The 23799-nt window shown below is 42.0% G+C and overlaps 2 protein-coding genes across 3 annotated transcripts in view; both read left to right on the top strand.

Moving 5' to 3' along the window:
- Nucleotides 1–1168: 1168 nt before the first annotated feature.
- Nucleotides 1169–20445, top strand: RNF185 (ring finger protein 185). 2 transcript variants are annotated; one of them, XM_067550076.1, is made up of 7 exons: nt 1169–1487; nt 9843–10074; nt 12042–12060; nt 12768–12880; nt 13444–13498; nt 15463–15580; nt 17428–20445. In XM_067550076.1, the coding sequence occupies exons 2-7, from the start codon at nt 9893–9895 to the stop codon at nt 17523–17525; spliced, it is 585 nt and encodes a 194-aa protein (XP_067406177.1). In that variant the 5' UTR covers nt 1169–1487; nt 9843–9892; the 3' UTR covers nt 17526–20445. The 2 variants fall into 2 exon arrangements, with proteins under 2 accessions (XP_067406177.1, XP_067406178.1); XM_067550077.1 differs by lacking the exon at nt 1169–1487 and adding an exon at nt 3613–6730.
- Nucleotides 20446–21390: 945 nt separating this feature from the next.
- LIMK2 (LIM domain kinase 2) overlaps nt 21391–23799 on the top strand; it is a 42403-nt gene continuing 39994 nt past the window's right edge. The window contains exon 1 of the mRNA XM_067550060.1: nt 21391–21603. Within this exon, the coding sequence (XP_067406161.1) occupies nt 21588–21603 (16 nt within the window). The 5' untranslated portion in view covers nt 21391–21587. The remainder of the gene's footprint in view (nt 21604–23799) is intronic.

Below are 23799 nucleotides of genomic sequence, written 5' to 3'. Positions count from 1 at the left end.
TAGGGAAGATGCAGGGAGAGCAAGCACATCCCTGTTAGAGCACAAAGATACTTCTGAGCTGAGAGTGCCAGTAGTTGAGAAAACTGATGGGAGAAAAGTCTGTATGAGATTCAAAAGGACTTGAGGAACCCTGACACAAGGGTGAAGGGTTGTTTACATTCTGTTAATAAAGAGAATCCTTTGAGGTGAGATGAATGTATTGAATGCCACAATTACGTTTGACTGTCTATTAAGTAAGGCCCTGAAAGAGGAAATTGAGGCACATCAGTATAAGCAGATGGGGATGGTATAGCAACTGTGGTGTTTCTTCTAATCCTAGACAGTTAAGCCATAGGTTCTTCATTCTCTGTTTAAAAACAATAAGGTGATGGGGAAGTGGACACCACCACTAAAACCTTCTCCTCTGTATGCAGATAGACCAATGCAGAAACTACACTCTTCTCCCAACCCCCAGGCCTTCGTGTGTGGATCCACACTCTACAGCAGTGGTTCTCAACCAGGGGTACGTGTACCCCTGGGGGTACGCAGAGGTCTTCCAGGGGGTACATCAACTCATCTAGATATTAGCAACAGGCTACATAAAAAGCACTAGCAAAGTCAGTACAAACTAAAATTTCATATAATGACTTGTTTATACTGCTCTATATACTATACACTGAAATGCAAATACAATATTTATATTCCAGTTGATTTATTTTATAATCATATGGCAAAAACGAGAAAGGAAGCAATTTCTCAGTAATAGTGTGCTGTGATACTTTTGTATTTTTATGGCTGATTTTGTAAGCAAGTAGTTTTTAAGTGAGGTGAACCTTGGGGGTACGCAAGGCAAATCAGACGCCTGAAAGAGGTACAGTAGTCTAGAAAGGTTGAGAACCAAGGCTCTACAGCACGCTGTGGTCCAGTCTCAAGTTTAGTAGAAACAACATCGTTTGTGTTTAACCTTAACCAGGGGTGCTGGAACTAGGGGTGCAGTAACACCCCCCTAGCTTGAAGTGGTTTCTATTACATAGGGTTTACAGTTTTCTTCAATGGCTTTCAGCACCCCCACTATAAAAACTGCTCCAAGGCTGCTGACTTTAACCACCCCCCGCCCCAGGAACCAATGTGTGTGGAACCAACCTATATTTCCCCCTCGCCTGTGTGGAAACCGGACTCCTTTCGCGTCGCTGATGGGCTCTACAGGCCCCACTCCTTAGGTCGCCGCCTGCCCGTCGCCCCGCTCCCGCGGTCTCTCTGTCAGGCGGAACCTGGTGCGGCGGCCCCGTGCGCCAGCCGAGAGGCCGGTCCCTTGCAATGCAGGCGGGGCTGGGTTTCCGGGGGATCAGGTGACAACCAGGCACGGTAGCGCCAGCGGCGGCCTGGGGACGGGTCCGGATCCGGATGCGGAGCGGGAGGAGACTCTGGAGCGCGGATTGGAGCGAGCTGAGAGCCCGACTCGCGGGGCTATTGCAGTCGTCGGGGGAGCCGCGGCACCTGCCGCTCAGGTAAGCACCAGCGGGAAGGGCCTGAGCTTTCCGGGGGGCGGCTTCGATGCCCTGCCTGGGGTGGGGGGCGGCTGGGGGCTTGGGCGGGCGTGGGGCAGAGGCTTGGGAACGGGAAGCGGGCTGAGGAAGGGGCCCGCGTGGTGGGGCGAGGCGGAGCGGGCTCCTGCTGATGGTGGCTAGGGAGGGCAAGGGGCCTAGGAGGGACTGGGCTACAGGGAGGCTGGGGCCCGTGGACCGGGAGGAGCTGGCGGAGGGTGGGCGGTGTTGTGCCTCCTGTCACGTTAGCGATAGGTTGAGGAGAAGCCGAAACCTCTGGATCCTCAGACAGGCGCCTCCCGCCCTTATTGTGTCCGTCCGTCAGTCCGTGAGGGGAAGGAAGGGCGGGCGGTCAGTTCGAGTGCAAGGGGGTGTCTCCTCGCTGATACACTGAACTTACTTTTTTTCCTCTCTCTCTCGTTTTTGTTACTTGAAACCATTAACTGGGTCACTCATAAGTCTTACAAGACAATACCTTGGAAATCGCAGTTTGTTGCAATGCGTCCTGTCCCAAACTAACACTTGGCACAAAGTGTCAGAGTATTTGTCTTGGCTCAGAAGGGAAACAACCACTTACACTCCTTCCCCCCAGGTGTGTGTCTGTAATGGCTGGCCTACATTACAGAGTTTTGTGGACAATAGTCAGCTTTTGTCTACAAAACTGTGGCAGTGTACGCAATGACAGGCTCCTCCCATGGATGTAACTCCCCTGCTATGCTGATGTAATAAAACCACCTCAAGGAGCAGTGTACAGCTTCTTTCGGTGTAGGTGGGGTGACCAGTGTCAGTGTAGACACTGCATTCCTTATGTCGCTGTCATTCTTGTCAATTTCAGGGCTTCAGCTGAGCTGCCAGAGCCCAGTTGTCCCAACTCCCCTGGAGTGCTGAATGGGAAGGAAGCCAACAGAGCTGAAAGACAAGGAGCAGAAGGGAGCTCCCAAGGGAGTTGAAAGACAGGTCTCTCAGCACCTCACACTGCCCTTCTTAAGTAGGTGGAAGTGCTCCTGGTGACGATGCACACCACCAACCGAAGGGGGGTAGTGTGGACATGAGCCACTGCAGTAATTAATGTGGTGGCTATAAGTCAACCTAACATATGTCGACTTACCTTTGTAGTGTAGTCCTAAAACGTTATTTGGTAAACAGTATCTTGTCCCAGTTGCTCTTCCTTCTGTACATGGAATTGTAACACTGACTGTGCTGTAGTCATTTCTCTAATTTGCTGCCGTCAGATTGACTTATCTGGATCGACTGAGCGGTCAGTGAAGACCCGCTCAGTTGATCCAGAAATTGATGTATTAAGACCACCTTCTCAAGTGGCGTAGCGCTGCCTTCCCGTCAGTGCAGTGCAGTGAAGATGGCGCGCAGAACAGAAGCACAGAAGTTGACAGGAGTTACACAAATTTGTTCCATAGTTTGAGTAACTCCGATCGACTACCGCCAAATCTCCAAGGTAAGTGTAGACAAGCCCTAATGGTCTTAAATTTCATCCTTTGATTTTCGTGTCCAAATCGTTTTGAGAGTAGATCAAAACAGACTGAGATCACTCTTGTCTTTTCCTTAATGAATTATAGAATAGTAGATTTTAGGTTTATATGTAACAGTGGGACTTTGTGATTTTTACTTTTTGCAACTTAGGGAGATGGCACTGTCCAATGGTACTACCCACTACATGAGTCCAGTAGTGAGGAGACCTGGATTCTGTTCTCCTCTTTGCTTCTGGCTTCATGTGTGACTGTAGGGAAATAATGCTTTGTTTCCCCATCTGTAAACATTCAGATAATTTACACTCCTTTATAAAGTGTTTCAGCCTCTTTACATTATTTGTCGTTCTCTACATTTAGACTTTTTTCTCCCCAGGGACCTAAAATGTTTCATAAGTGTTTCTCAAAGCTGTGGCTGTTCATAACTACTTCAAGGTTTGGGTTTTGGTTCTTATTGTCAAATGTAGTAACTTTTGATATATTTTAATTGCCTTCTGGGATTGCTTTATGTGTCTTAAACCACATAAAGACAAGCGATTTAAAATTTTTTTTTTCAAACAATACCTCCTCTGCCAACCTATTAAGTTCTAATAATTAGATCACATAATACATTTATGACAGATTTAATCCTATAAAACATATTCCATAATATAATGTCATCTGAATATTTTTCAGATTATTATCTACATTATCTAACTGGTTATATCATCTTTTTTATCCCTTAGATTTGCCCAGATTTAAAAAAACAAGTCTGTTAGTAGGTTTTGTTTCAAGTTCTGTGTGAATCTATCTGTTATCTGTTTAATGGAAGAGAGAGCATAAAACAGAACAAAGCTATCTTTGTCTTTTATATTTTCTGACTGGTTGGTGTTCACAGTAATTTTTATACTAACAAAGTACTTTGCATTTGTATAGCACATTTAATCTCAATGGATTCCAAATCACTTTTTAAACATTGGCCTCAATCCTGCATTTAAATCCTCTAGTACAGGTCTGTGAAGAGACCCACTGAATTAAATAAGACTCTGTATTGGTGCATAGATCCATGATCATAGATTCATTTGCAGGATGGGGTTTTAAATTGATGTTCAGCTTACGTAGGGAACACTTCATCTAACACTGAAAGAGATATAGAGCACAGCAACATAAAAACCACAAAAGGAGAATAGACATGTATGATTAATTGTCTAAAGAGTGAGTCAAAATATAACCAGTCAAGAGATGGGGGAAGGGAGTAAAGAGGCAGGTAGATAAATTTATGTTTAATAATTAACAGTTTGACTTCAGCAGGTATGTTTATGCTGTGAATGTCAGAAAGTAAATTTACCGTTTTCATGGGGTTGTCAGCAAATGTCAGTTCTTGAAGAAAAAGTGACCTATGACCATATATGTTAGGTACACTTAAAGTTTAGAGAACACTCAAATTTTAGGTTTCAGATTTGTGTTTTGTTTTATGTGTGGGGGTGTTCTTCCAAATCTAGTGTCAAGAGAGAAATTTTCTTGAAACTTATAATGTTAATGAATATTGATTTTTTTAAACAAAAACATTGTAATATTGTGCGAGTCATGAAAAGAAAATAAACCTGCCAAATGTTCATTGTCCAAGCAAAGGGGAATTCAGAACCTGAACAAAACAGAATCTGTGGTGAAAAACAAACTAGACTTTGAAAATTCTTTCAGTTTTAGTAATCTTAAATGTAAAAGTTTGATGCATTAGTAACACGAGTAAAGAAACTTATTTTTCTACAGTTTCTTAACCTGACAGTGTTCCTTTAAATCTCATATTTCAGATCTACAGCAAAGAGAAATAATAATTAAAAATGTTTATCTCTAGCCAGTGACTTATATAGCCCAATTGCAAAGCAGTTATTCTTAATATTTATGAAATAGCGAACATAGAAAAGCAAACACTTCTCAACATTTTATATATCCTGCAAATATGATTCATCACTTAGGTGATGTTATTTTCTGATGTTTTCTATCCTGCACCCTGTATTATTGTTTATATGTGCTCTTTGTCATTGAGATTTTTGGATGCTTTAATTCAAAATGTCATAACCCTTTTTTCCTGTGAAGTTCCTGATAGTTTCAGGGGCAAATCGCTGTACCTGTGGCAAATTTCTCATTTCTCTTCAATCCAGACACTTGGTCTCTTTCATTGTCTGATGCACGCAGCCAGTATTTCCTGGTTCATAATTTCCCCACTTCTTTACTCCCCTCTTTGTCCTTAGAATATATTTCCAAAATATTTTGTGGGTTTCTTCTCCCAAGTTGCTTCTTGCAGGTGATCAGATGGTCACATAAACCTCACTAGTCTCCCACACTATTATTTCCTCCTCGGTCTCTCAGACCATCTGTTGCTCTCAGCTGCCATGGAACGAACTTTCAGGCCTCAGAGTGCCATCTGCTTCTTAAAGACCTCCCTTCTTCTCAAGTTTCATCTGCTCTTTCAACCAGACTGGCTCCAGAAAAGGCTGGATAACCAAAAGGGAGGCATGTTATATCCCTTCACATATATCTTCTCCCCAAACCCCCTTTTGTTTATATAAGGACATCTGCATGAAAACAAGTTCCTTGTTTCTTAACAGTTCATCTGTTCCTGCTGTTTGCTTCCCATGTCAAGTAATAATACACTGTGATATCAGTCATTTCCACAGCAACCAGTTGTGATATCACAGGGGATGATGACTTCAAATGGGGGAATAAACAACAGGAACAGATGGACACTTAAGAAACAAATATTTTGTTTTCACGGAAATGTCTTGTTAACAAAGAACAAGGGAAGAAAAATGGAAAATCTTTGAAAGCTTGCCATGAGGTCACAACTACCTCTTGCACTTTTTCCTTACTTCAGTTTCTTTAATGATCTTGGCATTTGTGAAATGGGACTTGAAGAGCTGGTCTAAAGGGCAAAGGTTTTGCAAACCTAGACTAGCACCTTTGTACATTCCAGTCCTTTCTTCCCACTTTGTGTTTACTTTAATCTGAAAGTGACAGTGGATCCTGAGGCATTTTTGCTGTCCCATTCATCTGAGCCCTGAATCAAGATTTGTATCAAATACAAAAGGAGGTTGGGCTGGCCTGTTTTGTTTGATTTTCTTAAACCTGTTTCTCTGCTTATCATTTCTTTTCACAAGGTCAGTTGGTTGAGTGATGCTGCTATCATATACTCCCAAACTTCTGAGTCTGTTCCAATTAGAAATTTTCTATGGGATGTCTCAGAGATGAGGACCATAAGTGATCTAGTTACTATGGAATGATCAGATGTGCTTCTTACTCTCTGCTATCAAATCCTGTCTCACTTTAATTTTAATTTGACAAATATTATTATTTATACAATACCATAGGAGTGTGCATGGTGTTTTACAGACAAATATAAGATTGTCCCTGCCCTAGGAGTTTATTACAAACTAAGTTAAAGAAGACACATTGTGCCTCAGTGAGAGATTACAACAGACGAATGGGTGGGAATGAGACAGACTTGCACAGTGCATGCTCAGAAGGTTACTTGTTTTCTTATAGTCATAGCTTATTCATTATGTTTGTAATTTTATTTTTTAAATTGATGAATTCCTAATGGGGGTTCACATCTGAAAGAAGGTACTGAAGAGGGACTTAAAGTGGGTGCAGATACGGTGTCAGGAAAGTCTTTCCAGAAGTATGGGTCAGCATTGTGGGAGAAAGATGTGAAGGAAAGCTGAACTGAGGCACCCGAGGGTTCAGGTAAGGTGAAGAGAGAGATTGTCAGGAACAGAACTAAGTATACCCTTTTGTTCATCTGGTGTCTCTCTTGCATATGACCAAATCTGCTTTAAAGAGAAAATGAAATCCAGGTCAGAAAATTCACGCTATGGATCCCCGAATCTGTAGGGATAAACCTTTCCCCCCACTTTTCCTCCTAAAATATTAAACCAGTATTTAAGGCAGAATACCATATGAGTGAATCCTGATACTTAAAATGTTAACTTCCTGCTTTAGTCTTGTATCATTTTGTTATTGGGGTTCATTTAAACATTCATTATCTGAGCAAGATAAGGTAATGTTGATGAAGATTCTGATAGAAAGGATGCATGAGAACAGTGAAAATTGTTTTTAAATGTGTAATTTGGGAATTGGTTGAGTTTCCACCTTTCCTGTACTAAAGCATTTTTTTAATGTACAGCAAACTGCCTTGCTGATGATGGTAAATGAAGCCATGCTATGAAATGCGAGGAGTCAGCAGTGCTGAGAAGCAGTGTGCATTAAGGCACGGCAGTTGTGAACACTGAGTTGTCCTTCTGGGACCCCATGCAAAATGATGTAACTGAGTGAAAAGGCTCTGTAGAAATAAATCTCTTCTCTTTCCCCATTTGCTCTGTTGTGCTGTCGTTGATGCAATACTTTAATTGGGCTCAGGCGTGACACTTTCCTAGTCCTACAGTGGAATTGCATTGTACGAAAAGAACTCTGAGATAAAAACGGGAGAGGCTGAAGTTTTGTTTAACAGCTCTATATCTGTGCTTCAGCATCATTCAGGAAGCTGAGGTGGCCTTTAGTACTCTTGGGGTAAGTTTTGCAAAGTCAGTAGTTTATGAAAGGCTTTAGTTGCCCTTTCCAAATACTTAATTTCTGTGAATTTATTAAAGTTTTGGACAGTCCTCTGTTTCTCTCTGTCATATGGGTATCTAGGCATTTATAGCACACTCAGCATCTTGGTATCTGAGCTCCTTGTGTTTTTCATGGAAAGTACAATGGACTAGGATTTAAATTGTTCTGGCCTGGTTAATTGGGACTGACTAGCAGGTATAGATTTGCTCTTGATTTTTGGATTAAAAATCAGAGTAGGCTTTTGGTATTTGTATTGGACAGTAAAAGTATATCTCTGTTCCCTGAGATGTACATGCCTTGTGCCCAGGCTGTCTCCATTCTGTTAAGTGCTTTGGGATTCGCATGTTGTGGAAATCCCATACTAAGGTAGTTATGTTTTAGTAGAAAGAAATAAAAAGAGAGAGAATCCTGTTGAGCAGACATACATGACATGTGCTGCCCAGGTAACATGTTAGTGTAAGTCACCTGTGAGCTGTACAAACAACTGGGATGTTCAGTCCTCAGTATCCGGGGGTGCTTCTGCAACATAATTGCTAGAAATGTTCACTACTCACTTCCACCCACTGCCATGGCATCAGTGAGAGGAAGGGTGGCTAAGAAACAAGGATGTTTTAAAATAAATGTATTGAATTTTTTAATTGAAATTAAATACAGGTTTATTTTTAGAAATATAAATTTACCTAGTTAAATTTGAAACTGACAATCAACGTTAAGGCCTAGGCTTGTTATAATATATTAAAATAATTTCAAATTAAATAAAAAAATTAAGCAGTACATGTTTGTTGCCAAGTTATAAGGAAAGTCAAACCACTGAGCGGATGTAAGTCTGTTGCTAAGCAGCTGAAACCAAAATTTGTTGAAGTGCTAAACCAGATTTTGACAGCAGATTCTCTCTGCACCTGCAGAAGAGGCTAGCTTTTTAAATTTTAGTTTATTCAACTAGTTCCATTCAATGACTTGTTCAGTCAAAGTTAAGAAAGAAAAAGTAGGAAAGCTTGTCTTCCTCTCCCAGTCTAGGAATAAAAATCAGGTATGAGAGGATGAGTTCTACTGGTTCTAAAATCTTGAAGGACAGGGTGACCAGAAACACTTGTTACAGTTCACTAACTACAGATAATACTTCCTTTGTTTAATAAATGAGTTAGTTTCAAATGCAAAACATTTTTATAAACTTTTTTTTCTTATGTATCCAGTACGTTTAAGGTAGTTCTATTTAACAACAAAATTTAAAATACTGGTTTTGTTTGTGCATTTTTAAGTGAATTCCAATTAACTTTCAAAAGGCACTTGACACAAATCACAAGTGGAAAAAAAAATCCAGTATATAAGAAAAACACCATTTACCATTTTCTACCATAATAAAAATTAAGAATCTCAATAAATGTAAATTAAGCTATATAACAGCTTAAATAAATGTGTATAGATACAGTGTTTGGAAAAGAAGTACCAATTTAATAACAAGACTATATTCAGTTGCAAGTCAACATGTTGTAATGTTTATCAACCGATGAGAATCAACCTGTCTTTAGAAAAATAATTAAAAAATACCAATGCAAAAAACAACTAAAATTGATTATTTAAATCAGTTCACCCAGGTGTGAGGATCACTGTTCTATCCCCCTTTCTTTCCCAGACTCCTGATTAATTGAACTAATGGATGTAAAAAAATCCTAGGTGCATTGAATGACCAGTCTGTTCAAGCTGAGTCTTGGAAGGGGGGGAAATAAAAAAGGCCTCTTACTTTAATTTTCTTATAAATCTCACTGAATTCTAGAAGAAATAGGTGACTTGCTCTCCTGACCTGGTCCTTTGTTAAACTCCTTTTCAGGCTGTGCTCAGACATTTGTAGCTTGTACTGAATTTTGGGGAGAGCACATATGACTAAGTGTACATGATCCACAATACACTTTGAGAAGAGTAACTTCTGTTTGGTGATATTTATAAAAAGATGGAGAGGGGAGACCTGTCTTAATTTTCAGCCTTGGGTTGAGTGAGCTGGTCAGTCAGTGCACCCAGAATTTTAAAATGTAAGTAATGTCAGTAGCTAGGCCGTATGACAGATATTCAAGACAGCTTAACTTCTAAAAAAGACTCCTCTTGGCTACCATAAAATTGAGATGTTGGAATCTGGGATCCAAATGGTCCTTGGGCAAATCACCTCAATATTTTTTTTTCCTTTTTCAGTTTCAAATAGGACAAGAATGTAACAGTGTAATGCAAGTGGAGTTTCTCTTTCTCTGTATCATAGGATTCCAGTTGGAAGATTTTACTGACCTTGGATCTGATTAATTACTGAGGATGGCGAGTAAAGGACCTACGGCGTCTACATCTACTGAAAACTCCAGTACTGGAGGGACCAGTGGCAGCAGCAGTAGTAATGGTGCTGGGGACAATACTAATCAGGACAGCACGTTTGAATGCAACATCTGTTTAGACACTGCCAAGGATGCAGTTATCAGCCTGTGTGGGCACCTCTTCTGGTCAGTATACTGCTTTCCTTAGGTAGGCCAGAATATGTGGGCCAAGGGGAAACACGCATTTATCATCCAGGAGCTGAGGATGTAGCAAGGTTACATGTCAGATGAAAAGTCCAGCCTTATCTTAAAATGTGAATGGGACTGTGGACTTGAAATCGGATGCGGTAAACAGAAACTGGCTAATTTACTGTTCTGTACCAAAATCCATTTTTCTGTTAAATATACAGTTTTCTCAGGCTAATGTTGGTCTCCTTAAGTTTTGCTTTTTGGTAGCTGTCTGGATTACTGTGCTTAAAAACTGAATTGCACAGCCTTAAAATTGATTAATACAATTTGGCAGAGCAATATTATTCTCATGCATGCCTTCTGGCTTGGCACATTCCCAGTGTTTGGGTCTAAATTCCTCTGTAAGCCACCCATACCTGGAACTGCTTTGCAACTTGTCCTTGAAGCAGGCTCTAGAGTCCAAATTATGAATTTGGAGGCAAATTGCACCTGCACCGCAAGCTTCCTTTCGCTGCTAGTGCTGGCAGAAATGTTGTGGGGCTATTTTTCATTCCCCGTACCACCATGGCAATGACACTAGCTCCTCAGCTCCACCATCTGTCCAATTTGGGCAGATGTCCCACAAACACAATGAATGTTATGCCTCCCAGGAGTCTTGTCCGGGTTTGAGCATTGAGGTAGATAGCCCTGCTTTTCCACAGTACTGCAGTGGGCTGCAACGATATCTTCTGCCTCAAATATTACTGTTTTAGTCTAGTTGAAAAGTGGAATGAAACAGGAAATAACCCTTTCCCCCAAAATGTTTTTTAAAAATGTAACAGTTTATCAAGGAAAAACAACGAGAGTTCTGTGGCACTTTAAAAACTAACAAATTTAATTTTAGCACAGAACTTTCGTTGTTTTTGCTGTATACAGACTAACACGGCTACCCCTCTGGAGTTTATCAAGGGTGGATATTGCTAATTGTGTGAGTTCTTAAACGCTATGGATAAATTCAGGACTCAGTGTAAATCTGTGTGGTTGCATGGGTGTAAGCAAGTGGAATTTGGCTTCTGGTGTCAACATATCAGCTGGAGGTCCTGGCTACCTGGCTTTTCTTAGAATCGAAGCTTCTTGCTAAACACGGCTTTTTCAGGAAACTACCTAAACGGGATGATTTTACATCAGGATTAAAGATCCAGTCTTTGGGTGGACAGTCTGCATATTGTTCATACCACTCTGAGAGCAGTTGATTGCCGTGCCTTTTGACAAGCAGTCTTGTCTTGTGGCCTGTTTTTGTTTGGCTTTGATTTTTTTAAAGTTGCCACAAGGACTTTGGTTTAAGTTAAATGTCTTAAAGAAGTCAGTATAACCCTACTCTGTTCCTCATACTTTGTACCCGTTTTAGAATTAACAGCATGTGAATCTAGTGCTGCTGCATAATGCACATTTCTCCATATCTCTCCCAATATTTTAGCCAAGTGTTCCTCCCTTAATTCTTAAGATCCTAACATCATACCGCTGGCATCTTTCTAATTTGCATCTTTGTCTAGGACAGGAGCTCCTGGGATCAGTGAACAGAATCTGTGCAAAAAGGCCCAGAAAGATGAATTTAAGCCCTTGTGTGTGACTTTTGTGCTGATGTCTAAGGCTGTAGACCTTCTAGATGGTGAGAGTACAGGGACCAAGGGTTGAATGGACAGAAACCACATCACAGCAACCTACTATCAGCTACTAACTAACTGTATAACCTAGAAAGGCCAGAGGAGATCTGACTTTGGCTGCACTTTCAGAAGTTCACTTTGTTCTAATGCAATGTTATGGAACTGACATTGCTGGATTCTTTAACCTTCTACTGTCTCTTAGGTGTGCTGTCCCCAATATACTCTCTATATTTGTCAAATATCGGTGTTAGTTTACTAACTACATTTTTTCCCCTTCTCTCTTTCTGCCCTGTGACCAAATCACTCTGGGAATACCAACAGTTGGCCTTGTTTACACCAGGTAAGATCATTTTCTTTTTACTTTGTCTTTCATCAGCTCCTATTACACAAGAACCCCCTCAGTCCTCTAGGGTATTCTGTCAGAAGTTGCAATATCCCCTTCTCTTTCTAAGAACACCTTCCTTCACTCCAGGGCAACCAAAATGCACTAATGAAACTTAACATGCAATAATTTGCAATCCACTTTTCCAGAGAAAGGAAAGTGTAGACCAAAAGTCCCTTTTTTTTTCAGTGTCTTAGCTGGTCAAATATGCAGGGAGGAGAGGTTACGTATGAGAGCTTGAGGGAGTTTAGTATGTAGGTTAAAAGCTTGAAGCATTTCTCTGTCCACATTTACTGTTACACCCCTACTCTGTGTATGTTAGAATCATAGAAACTAGAGACGAGACAAGACAAGACTAGTCCTTCCTCAGGCCAATGTAGGGTTGTTTCTACAGTGTATTTGTCAGAGTTTTCTCCAGCCAAATTACAAATGTACACTGCTATATCACATCTCCTGAAGTGTTTTATACTAAACTGCAGTAAGTACTGCCCAAATCTGAGGCCCTTCAGCATTTCCAAATGGTAGGCAGTTTGCCTTCTTGTTTTTCTGAATAGCTATAGAATTCTATTTGATTGGCTTTTGTGGGGCTGTATGAAACACATGTTGCTATTGTTCAATTGTTCTGTGATGCCTTACTCATTTTGTTTTAATTTTCTCTCTTTTAGTGGTTAGAGACCAGGCCAAACAGGCAGGTGTGTCCTGTCTGTAAAGCAGGAATCAGTCGAGATAAAGTTATTCCCCTTTATGGAAGGGGTAGTACTGGGCAGCAGGACCCCAGGTAAGGAACCCAAATGCAGCTATTTCTTTGGGAAAACCACAAGCCTAATTATTGTACACCTGATGTGTCAGATTAGAGATGGTCAAAGCTTAAGTGGAGTTGACATGTCTGCCAAATACATTCTGGTTCTCCCAGGGCCTGGATTCCCACACCCTATGTCTTGCTTATCTGTGGCAATCTATTTTATCTTGAATTGAATGGTAATTACTAACTGAAGATAACACATTATACAAAACATTACCTGACTAGGGCAGCTTGCACCGGACACTCAGGGGAGCTTGAGAACTGTGATCAGCTTCAGTTGTGAAATGTAATGAGGATGTTGCTACACAGAAATGTAGAATCTCAGTTTGTGGATATGGAACTGGAGTTTCAAATACCCGGTAGGCCTGCTGGCTCCTGCTAGTAAGCTAGCTGCACACCACTCTGCTGCAACAATGCATTGGTCTCTGGACATCTGCGAAAGAGCAATCAATGTTCTATTTTAATAGCCAGACCATCACAGGATTCTAATGTTACACCAGATAGCTCTACACTTACACTAACTCAACCGTCTTTTCCAGAGAAAAAACTCCACCACGACCCCAGGGACAGAGACCTGAACCAGAGAACAGAGGGGTAAGTAAAACACAAGTTAAAATGGAAGGATTGTATTAGGGTTTGGGGAAGAGGAAGACCAACTGTGGAGATCCTTCTGTATTGCCTGTTGTAAGTGTTTTGGTACCTGATGCTGTGTTGTGGATGGCTCCATTGCTCAGCATTCTGGAGCATGAGATAACTTTAATCAAACTTTACAATTAAAGTGTACAGGATGGTCTTGCTGGGAAAGTTATCCTTCATAATCAGGACATGTTCCCTAGGCATAAGTGGTGCAGTGCTTCTGAAAGTGGCCCTGGAAACATCTCTCCTTTTTTGTCAAATGAGAGCTATCTTGGAAATGTATGCTGTGTGTATGAGTGCATCTGCCACTGTATGCTGATATCCACTTTGCTATAGAACATTACATTACCATGTCTTTGTATACGCACCGAAAATGGAGTGGGTGGGTGTATACAAATAGCAGCCCTGGTATGTAAATACAGTGAATATAAATAGTAGGCTGTATGTGGGGAGCAGCTATCAGGATAGACCAGAGTTTCCTAGCACAGTGAGAAATGAGCGTGACCTGATGAAACAATTGCATATTTCCATGTAATTCAGCTTCAAGTCTCCAGAGAGCACTCATATATCTCATTGCTTCAAACAAACAGTCCTGCTGGGTATGACTAAGGAACATTTCAGCATTGAATAAATGGGAACCCAGTAGTTCTTTCTCTGTGGAGAGTTGCCTTCTTATTAAATCAGCTGCTGCGTCTTGGTAGAACCTTTTAGCAGGTGCTGCCATTGATCGGAGGAATATGGTATAAATTACATTGCAGCAGTGGTGCTGCTTCTTCAGTTTCTGAAATTCCAGGAAATGCCATACAAAGGAACATTGCTGCATCTGGCCCCCTTTATAGGGAGTTGATGACAAGATTCCTGAGAACAAAGGCGGAAGAGTCAGAATCTTTACTAATCAAATCAAGGGGTCAGTCCAAAAACTTTAGACCTAAGAATTATGCCAGTGGGATCAGTTCTGTACTCTCTCAAAGCTGGAGGGTGAGAAACTAGAATGTTCTCGAGAACTGATACCATTGATATAATTCTGAGACAAGAAGGCAATCTTCTATGGATCGGTGGAGTCTAGGACTAGAGTAACTGTTTGCTCTCCCACAGCTGTTCCTTACAGTATCATTGTTTCATACTAGTTGTTTCCTAAACATTACGCCCATTTTAAGGATTTGGATGTTCCTTCATTCAGGAGTTTCATTTTTCTGCTTGGCTAGACTAACCCTGCAGTTTTGTTTTGGACCCTGTACAGTCAATCAATGATGTTGCATCATAAAGCAAACCTTCCTTTCCTCCTCTTTCCTTGATGTCATGTCTCCCTGCATCACATTATGTTGTGTTCAACATATATTGTAGGCTCCTTGGGACAGGAACTCTTCCCCCTCTCTCCCATAAAGGTCCATGTGTACCTATGGTGCTATAGGAACACAATTTTAAAGTAATTGTGCACCGCACTTTATATATATCAGGAGGAGCAATGTTAGGTAATTTTTCAGTTGCTTTTGTTTTACATTGATGGATAGCAAATACTGACTCAGAATTAGAGCTTCTTTTTAAATAAAAAACAAACAGTGATATATCCAGTGAGATAAATTACGATACATTGTCAGCTATCTGGTACTTTTTAAGATGAGAGAATTACAAAAACATTTAGCATTTGCTAACCTGTAGCCCTCAAACCTGAGCTGCAGTTCCTGAGGTTTTTTTTTAACCAAGCTGTTGGGTTACTATACCATGTTTTGTTATTATGTGAAACTCTTTATAGAAGAGGAAGCTAAAGGAAGTGGGGGACAATACAGGCACAAACTGAAAGCTGCCAGACAGTGTGATCCTCATTTAGCCTAAAAAAGTCCAGTGAGAGGGAATACTTGGCTTTTATTGTGGCTTATGGTTTAAATGATATGTTTCACTTCCATTTTTTTTCTTCTCTGCAGGGATTCCAGGGCTTTGGGTTTGGAGATGGTGGCTTCCAAATGTCATTTGGAATTGGGGCATTTCCCTTTGGTATATTTGCCACAGCATTCAACATAAATGATGGGCGGCCTCCACCAGGTATTATGCCTCTCACTTTCTGGAAAAATCCCACACGAGAATAAACTTCATAGAGGTTAATTTGTATTTTTCAAGCAAAGAACCTGTTAAATCACTAAACTGTCTGTATGCCAAAGCAAACCAGTGAAACAGCATGTAGGGAAACATCCTGTTGAGCACACAGTCTTGGTGCACTGTAGAGCAAATCATTTAAAGGTGAACAACAAAGGGAAAACATTCCTTGCGGTTTCTTTATAATATGTGTATGTATGTATGTAAATACACACATTTTTAAAGGTGTTTTTCTGGTGGTCGTACATTAGAAAATACCAGATTATGACTTCTCTCTGTTTTGCTGAAGGATTTTTTGGAGGATTGAAGAACTGGAGAAGAATAGTGACGTTGCAGATTAAACAGGTTTTAACAAAAAATTTAACAAATTTTAACAAAAAATTGTCTGACTGAACTCAAGTGAGAGCTGGGAAAACCTTTCAATAATCTGAGAGCTTCCACTCCAGTCCTCCAAAAGATTCTCTAGGAAAACCAGGGAAGTTGAGACCTGAATTTCTAGTATTTTTAAAAAGAAGGAAAAATAATATTTTGTATATGTGGGAAGAGAACTTTTTTGGGGGGGAAAATGTTGTCAGTCTTTATGTACCATAAAGAAAAGTAAAAAGCAGGAACACTACTTTCTTTGCTTTGCAGTTCATCTTCAAGATGATCACCTATATGTTACAACAAATAACTTCATGGTGAATTAATTTCAATGCTGTAAATTGAGTAAAACCAGTTTGGTTACTTGAATATAGTGGCCTCGTTCTGAGGATTACCAAACAGCCTCTAAAGTTGAACTCCTCCCCCTCTGCACAGTAGTCAAACTGCGAGAGTCTGCCTGTTTTGGGCAGAAAACCTACAACCCAAGATTTCCAGGGCTGCCTGTGTTAAATGTTTTAGCCAATAGTCTGCCCTACTGTGTTAGAGTAAGGAGCCTCAGTCCATGTATTTCATTTGGAATAGTGTGAGAAAACTGAACTGGATTCTTAAACTCTTGAAAAGGCTGCTAAGTTGTATACCCTTAGGCAACATCATTTAACCCATTAGTTGTACCTTGCTTTGTACTATCTGCTTGTGTAAGAGTGTGACTGTTTGGAGCTAGAGATTGTGTGGATTTGTGCTGGTTCAGGTTAAATAAGTACATAAGAATGGCCATACTGGATCAAACCAATGTTATCTTTTGAGTGTGGCCAATGCCAGGTGCTTCAGAGAGAATGAACAGAACAGGTAATCATCAAGTGATCCATCCGCTCCCAGCTTCTGGCAATTAATGATTGCCATTAATCCTTTTTTAAATCTGTTGTTCATCTGCAGGCTCTGAACAGTGTTCCAGAGGGACACACTTAAGCTTTCAGTTCCTTTAAGCTTCCCACTAGTTTTATTGGTATAAGATCCCCCTAAATATTTTCTCTTTGTTTATAACTTGCTTATTCTGAGGTATCTTCCTCTTGTGGAGGAGAAGGGCTGATAGAAAGGTTGCAAAATTGTGTAGTGTAGTCTACCTCAGTCAGATTTCTTACTTCATCATTGTCTACTTTAATACTTTGGAGAGGGCTGCCTGCTGGAATAGGGGCATGTCCAGGCCAATAGCAATCTTGCTTTGTGGATACACTGTTTTACGTTCCTTCCTCATTCCCAGTGTGGGCAAGGCAGTCTGAATCATTTCTGTAACAGGGAAATTTTGCCAGCAGCAGAGTCTATTAACTGGTGGGTTCCTTGCTAATCTCTCTAGTCTTGTGAATATGCTATGTGCACTCTATACTACATCTTGAAGAAGAGGAAAGAACTGAACTGTTTTATTTCCTGTTTTTCAGCTGTTCCAGGGACTCCCCAGTATGTGGACGAGCAGTTCCTATCCCGCCTCTTCCTGTTTGTGGCTCTGGTCATCATGTTCTGGCTGTTGATTGCATAACTCTGCTCTATACCCTGTATATTCCTGGTCAGCAGGGTCTCTGAACTAGTTAAAGACTGCTCCCCCATCCCACTTTAAACCTCTTGGTGTCTGGTTCCATAACTAATCACAGGTTCCAGGAATCAATGGTGCCACAACACACTGATGAATCTCGCATGCTGCACCAGAACCTTGGAATTAAATAACAGTTAAAAAGTATGTCTTACCTCAGCCATGTCTCATATTGCAGGTATCCAGATACAACCATGCACCTAGCTTTGAGCTTCACTCTCAAAGGGAGTGTTGCTTTGAAATCCTGTGCCAATCAGCTAGGACAGGTTTATGTGGAAGGCACTGGTACTGAGGGACTGTGGGCAGGTGAGGAAAGGAACCTACTGCATTGTTCATCAGTATCACGTGTGTAACTTTCGTGGTGGGAAAGAAATGCATCAGTTGAAGTTCCAGAACATCATTTAATCTTTTTATATCAAAGTCCAGTTCTTGCCAAGAAATATCTTGCAGAACTAATAAGATTTCTTGGGTAGCGCACCTGCCTGAAAATGGAATCAGCTTTGGAAACCAGTGTTCTATACCTGCTGTTATTCACCAGAGTTGTGAAAAGTCCATGGCACTTGGATGGCTGAAATAGGAGAGGTTAAGAAACTTCAGCCTAAAATTGTAAAATAATCTGAATTTTCTGGAGTTAGACACTTGAAAATTCTCTCATAATGGGGCTGGGTAGGGTTGTTGGACAGTAGAGTACCTTTCTGGCCACATGCGGTGCTGTTCTTCAGTGACAAAGCAGTGTTGTTTTCCTTGGGTTTGTGCAGCTGTCTTTGGCTTTACTCGTGGATAATACCCTCCTAACTCTGTTCTTGTAGCTGCACTCACTCCTTCTCTGAAGGTTGTGAGACTCCCAGGACTATTGTGTACTCTGAATAAAATAATTATACAGATCTGAGATCCTCTTGTTTGGGGAGAGGGGCCACAATGGGGATTTCTTAAGTGAGTTTTGATGTTAATTTTTCAAACACAATTATTTTGGCAAAAAAATTAAATCTAACCTTTCCTAGCAGGTGCCACTGTAGGGAATAGTGTAAGAGCATTGCCTGGATGGTAGTGCACACTTGCTTCCAGACTATAAGGAATAGCCGTAGTGCACAAGCTGCTGCAGATTTACCAAAGATATTAATTTGATGGACAGGAGATCACAAATATTTTTGTGCCTGTAGGAGGATGTTGCAGAAGGTGTGCCCACAACTCTGAAAGCTTTTATGGAATTCTGTTGGTTATAAAGCTTTAAAAAGTATTTCTGATGAATCCCTCTGGATCTACAGTACCTGAAATATGAGGGATTTCTTAGCAAGATTGTTACCTCTGTTTGACTTTCTTCTAATTCTGATGGGACACTTCCAGAAGGATTTTCTTCTGTTTTTATTTTGAGATGCTGTTCTTTGACTCAGATCACTAATATTTGGAAACAGACCTTCTGTAGAGAATAATTTTGTGACTTCCTGGGCAATAAATCACGATATTTGACAAAACAAATCAATATTTAGAAACTCACTGACTTGCTTCAGGAGCTAGGCTTTTTCTCATGTACAAGGATGAAGTGCCTGGGTATGACAACTGTGACCAGGAGCAATGGAACTTACTTGCCTAAACACAAACTGTTCATCCATCTGTAGCATGATGGTGTGGGGGGAATAGGTAGGAGTTTTGTTTGCCTGCCCTAAAAGTCTCAGCAAGCAGGATTTTGCAAATGCTGGCTTCTGCACTGTTTAACCTCATCTATCATGTACAGAGATGCAAGATCTGGTAGGAGTCAATCCGTTGAGTATAGGTAATTCAAGTGCTGTTTGAACAGTGCAGGCACTTTGGGAGCGTCATCCCTTTTAAATTGGCTTGAATAGTGCATACCGTATTTTGAAAATGAAGTGCATTTTTATCAGCAACTGGCCATGTTATGAAATTTTTTCACTGCTTTGATGTTTTATTGAGAGACAGCTCCACCTGCTGGTGAAAAGGAAAGTTTCATTTGCTAATATAAAAGGGATTTTATTTCCTTCCCTTCAAGCATTATTCAGAGAAACTGCTATGCTAGGAAAGAGATAATGTTCTTCAGGAAATAATCAGGTATGAAGATTATTTCTTCAAAGCTTTTATCCTTTGTAACATGAATAAAAGAGGTATTAAACCAGACAACTATCATTTTTTTTAAATATACAATTTTAAGCTTATTTTGCCAGCTGCTCTTGAGAGGCTGAAGGGGTGCAAACTGACGTGGCTGCAATGACAGAACTTAGAGTCGTTAGGTTTCTGGCAATTCAAGAATGAAATAGTTTGTGTTAATGCTTCTGGTTTTCTTAGTGTGCATTTTGTATTGTATCATTTTTCCCTCCCTTGTATTCAGACTGCACATGACCTGCAGTTAGAGAAAGAAGGCACATATAGTGCAACCCTTTACTGTTCACTAATTTTCACTGTTGTGAAAGTGATTTAGAATAAAAAATGGTTTTACATTGACCTAGGCCTATGTGGATTCCGTTTTTTAAAGGATGGGCAATGCCCTTGCCTTCTGCTGTTTGGATTTATTGCTGTAGTAGGCAGTACTGTGAACATTGTGGAGAAAGTTATATCTATATATTATTGTGGGAAATGTTAACCGTATCAGAGCCACTGTTGGTACCAGCGGCTCTGTAGGATGTTTGTCCATGATGTATTCTTCACTCAAAGAAGGAACCAGCTGTTGTTACCTGCTTTGGATAAATGAAAGTCTTTGAGGCTGCTGGAGACTAGCCTTGAAGAGATGTTCTCTCTACCCACTGATTCTTTCTTACATAGCATATGCCATATGTAGTACCTTGGAGCTGAAGGTGCTGCCTGTACTAGCATATACCTCCCCTATGTCTGGTCTAAACAGACCACCAGCTCTGAGATTGAACTATACCTCTTTGAACAGAGAAAGTTAAAAAAAAAAATAGGCATCCCCTTGGTTCATTACTTAAGCCTGGAAGAAAAAATGTAATACATTAAAATTTTTGAAAATCAGGAAACTATCTTGCATGTGGAGTCACTCTAGCTAAGGGTGGGGACTCAAGCATGGTTTTTTCAGATGTCTGCTAGGACTTAATCTCTCCCAACCTTTAATGTCACTTATGGTTGAAAGAATTGTACCACCACTAACGGTCCTGAGATTTCAGAGGAAGACCCAAAAAAATCTAAGGGGCACAGGGTAAAAGCCTGAGGGGAGGAGAGGCTGGAGGGAGCAGAAGCTGCTGTTGAACAGTATAAACTAAGGGAGGCCATACCCTCCGTTAAAACAAGGGAGGAGGAGGGCAGCAGTGGGTATCGGGTGGGCACCAAGCACAGGTGCTGGAACTAGGGGTGCTGATGCATCCCCAGCTTAAAATGGTTTTCATCATCTCCAGGGTTTAACCTTTGGTTCAATGGCTTTCATCACCTCCTCCTCCCTCCCCCTAATTGTTCCAACACCCTAGGCACCACCCTTTCTCCTTCTATTAGAAAACAGGAGGAGGGTTATGGTGGCTGGAGATGGAGGGGGGAAGGGGATGGGAGCTGGACAAGACGGACTCAGCCAGGGGCTGGTTTAGTCTCTTCCCTGGCTGCCCCGGCTCACCCGCAGTGGCGGTAGGCTGCAGCCATGTCCCGCCCCCTCTCCCAGCTGGTTTAAAATTAGCCCGTGTTGAGTAAGGGAGGGGTTGGGGGGCCGGGTCGAGTTGTGATTGGCCCCAACCCGAGAAGGGGCGGGCTGTGGCGGAAGTGGAGGAATTCTCATCAATGGGCAGGTCAGGGATTGGTCCTGACGATAAAGAGGTGGAGTTTCTAGAGGTGGGCGGGGCTTTGATTGGCCCGCGGCGGGGAAGGGGCGGTGCGATGTTTGCCCTGGGGCGGGCATTGCAGGCCCCCCGCCTCCAGGCCAGGTGCGGTATGACCCACCCCGCGCTCCGTAGAGGCTGACGTCAATCTGTGCGAGCGAGGGCTGGAGAGACCGGGTGGAGAGAGGGCGTGGGGGCGCTTTGGCCGCGCGCCGCGCTGAGGGGGAGCGAGCCCGGCCGGGCGATGGAGGGGCCGCCAGGTGAGGGGTTGTGGGGTGAGCTCCGGTCTTCGGACTGCCTAGGCCGCGCCGCCCCGCCCTGGGATTGGGGCTGCTCGCCTGCCCAGCCCCGCTGGCACCGGCCGCCTGCAGGGCGGGGCTGGGCTGCCTGGGGGGCGGGCTGAACCCTCTGCGTGCCAGGACCGCCCCGCTGGGGACAGGTGCTGTCTGCGGCTGCTCGCACCGGCCGCCCTCGGTAACGGGAACTCACGGGGAGCTGGGGCCGCTGCTTTGCGTCGCTGAGGCTCTTTGTCACTCCCCCATCGTCCCTTCTACAGCCCCCTTCCTTCGGGGCATAGCCCGCCTCCTCCCTGTAGTCGGGGCATAGCCCCCCCCCTCCTCTCATTCCCCTTGTACGGGAGGGGGACTGTGCCCTAAGTACCCCTTCCCTGGAGCCCTGGCACAGCCTCCCTCCCCCTCTCACATTTTCTCTGTAGTCTTGACACACCTGTGTGGCTTGGTGGTCAGGGCCAGCTAAACCGTCTGTATGAGTGTTGGGCTGTAAGCTTTTGCTTTCTTTCCATCACGCTCACGCTGATTGGAGGGTGGGAGAGACAGTGAGTTGCCAACTGAGTGCAGAGCAGCAGGGGCATAGAAGTAGATGTGTGGTATCAAGAAGTCACTTGTCCCTTATAAGCCAGCTAAAGGCTGGGCGTGTGTGGCTCCTTTAACTGCTGCACATATCATAGCTGACATGTGGGTTCAGAGTGACCCAGCTCCTCTCCGTTGCTGGAGACTGTGGATACTTTTGTATTTCCCAGCTTCTTACATCCCTTTCTGAGTGCTTGTATCTGAACATCAATTTCAAGCTTAATTTGAATGTTACTTCAGCTGACAAGCTGTAAATGTCTTGCCTGCTTGGTAATGTAACATTGCTATTGAATCTGTATTGTTTCTTTTATTGGCTATTGCAGCTCCCTCTTGGTCTTAAATATTGTTCTAGAACATAGTTTTCTAAAGCTTTGGTGAACATTTTAGCAGAATTTGCCAGCCTGTTGTAAACATTGGTGCCACAGTCATACAGCAAGCTTGAAGGAAAAGGAGTAGAATTTAGTGGTGACTCACATTGTGAACTGCCTTCCTGTTTCAGTGCTCCACAAAAGTGGCTGTTCTTTCTCTTTTTTGGCGTAGGCATCCAGATAAATCTGTTTTTGGCATTCAATTGTGGTCTTTTATTATATCTGATTTCTCTTTATGCAGAGACATGCTTTCCCAGACACGCAAAATCCGAATGGGGTCCTTTGTTATTGAGGTTCACTCATGCTTTATACTCCTCTCACTTTGAGAGGTTCTGTTGCAGCTCTCCTCCTTCTAGCTGAGGATTAGCCTTACTGATTATCTGCAGCGGGTTCACTGATAAGCAATGAGGCATTTTGCTCCTTCTCCCCAGGCTGTCTTCCCAGTATGCTTGTTGTCCTGAGGGAATTTGAGTTGAATGATATAACTTTGATTACATACTTCTGTTTGTTCTTCCTTTGTGGTGGTGGTCTGTTTCTCTTGGATATGTAGGATTGCTTCAGATGAATAAGGAATTTCCTCAACTGTTGTTTGTTGCATTGCAGGGGCAAGTGAGGTGATTACTGAGAATTTAGAAGTGGATTTGTAAAGCCCTGTGTGATCCTCCTGGATGACTGTCAGTCACTGTTAACTAATAGCAGTGCAGTAACCTGTGCCTTTAAATTATTTAGAGCAAGAGCTCTGTTTTGTATAGTATTTTGTATGCTTATGGTACTAAATAGAAGTGACCTGGATGTAAAGAATGTATCTTATGCACAGAGATTGTTTTATCCAACAGGAAGGCAGGAAGTCCAGAACTAGTTTACCTGGTAATAGTTTAATTCTATTTTTTATTTTATTTATGCTTTTGGGGAAGCTGAGCAGTTTTTGCTTCCTGTCCTCATGTGTAACTCCTTAGGTGCATGGGTTCAGGGGCCAACTCTTTGCCCTGCAACATGCAACAGGCTTATTGGAAACTGAAGCACACATTCTAATGCTACGTGAATGAAGCAGAGACTGTGGCCTTCTGCGTCTTTCTCTTGGGTTTTAAATCAACGTGGTATCTGTGAATGAGGAGCCCTGTATTGTAAGTAGCTGGGTTAAAGTGATTTCCTTGAGCATTTTGTGTGGTACAGCATAGTTAAATAGACAGAGCATGTTGGGAATAGCCAAGAACTGTAT

Source organism: Emydura macquarii, unplaced genomic scaffold, assembly GCF_026122565.2.
Source record: "Emydura macquarii macquarii isolate MOO-44397 ecotype Brisbane River unplaced genomic scaffold, CSIRO-AGI_Emac_v2 contig_1254, whole genome shotgun sequence".
Lineage (NCBI taxonomy): Eukaryota > Metazoa > Chordata > Testudines > Chelidae > Emydura > Emydura macquarii.
The sequence above is the reverse complement of the archived record's forward strand: the minus strand, read 5'-3'. Positions and strand labels throughout refer to the sequence as shown.

Coding starts and splice junctions, on each gene's coding strand:
- RNF185 (XM_067550076.1), top strand. CDS start 9,893: ATGGCGAGTAAAGGACCTACGGCGTCTACATCTACTGAAAACTCCAGT. Junction 12,881..13,443: donor ACTGGGCAGCAGGACCCCAG/GTAAGGAACCCA, acceptor CGTCTTTTCCAG/AGAAAAAACTCCACCACGAC. Junction 13,499..15,462: donor CTGAACCAGAGAACAGAGGG/GTAAGTAAAACA, acceptor TCTTCTCTGCAG/GGATTCCAGGGCTTTGGGTT.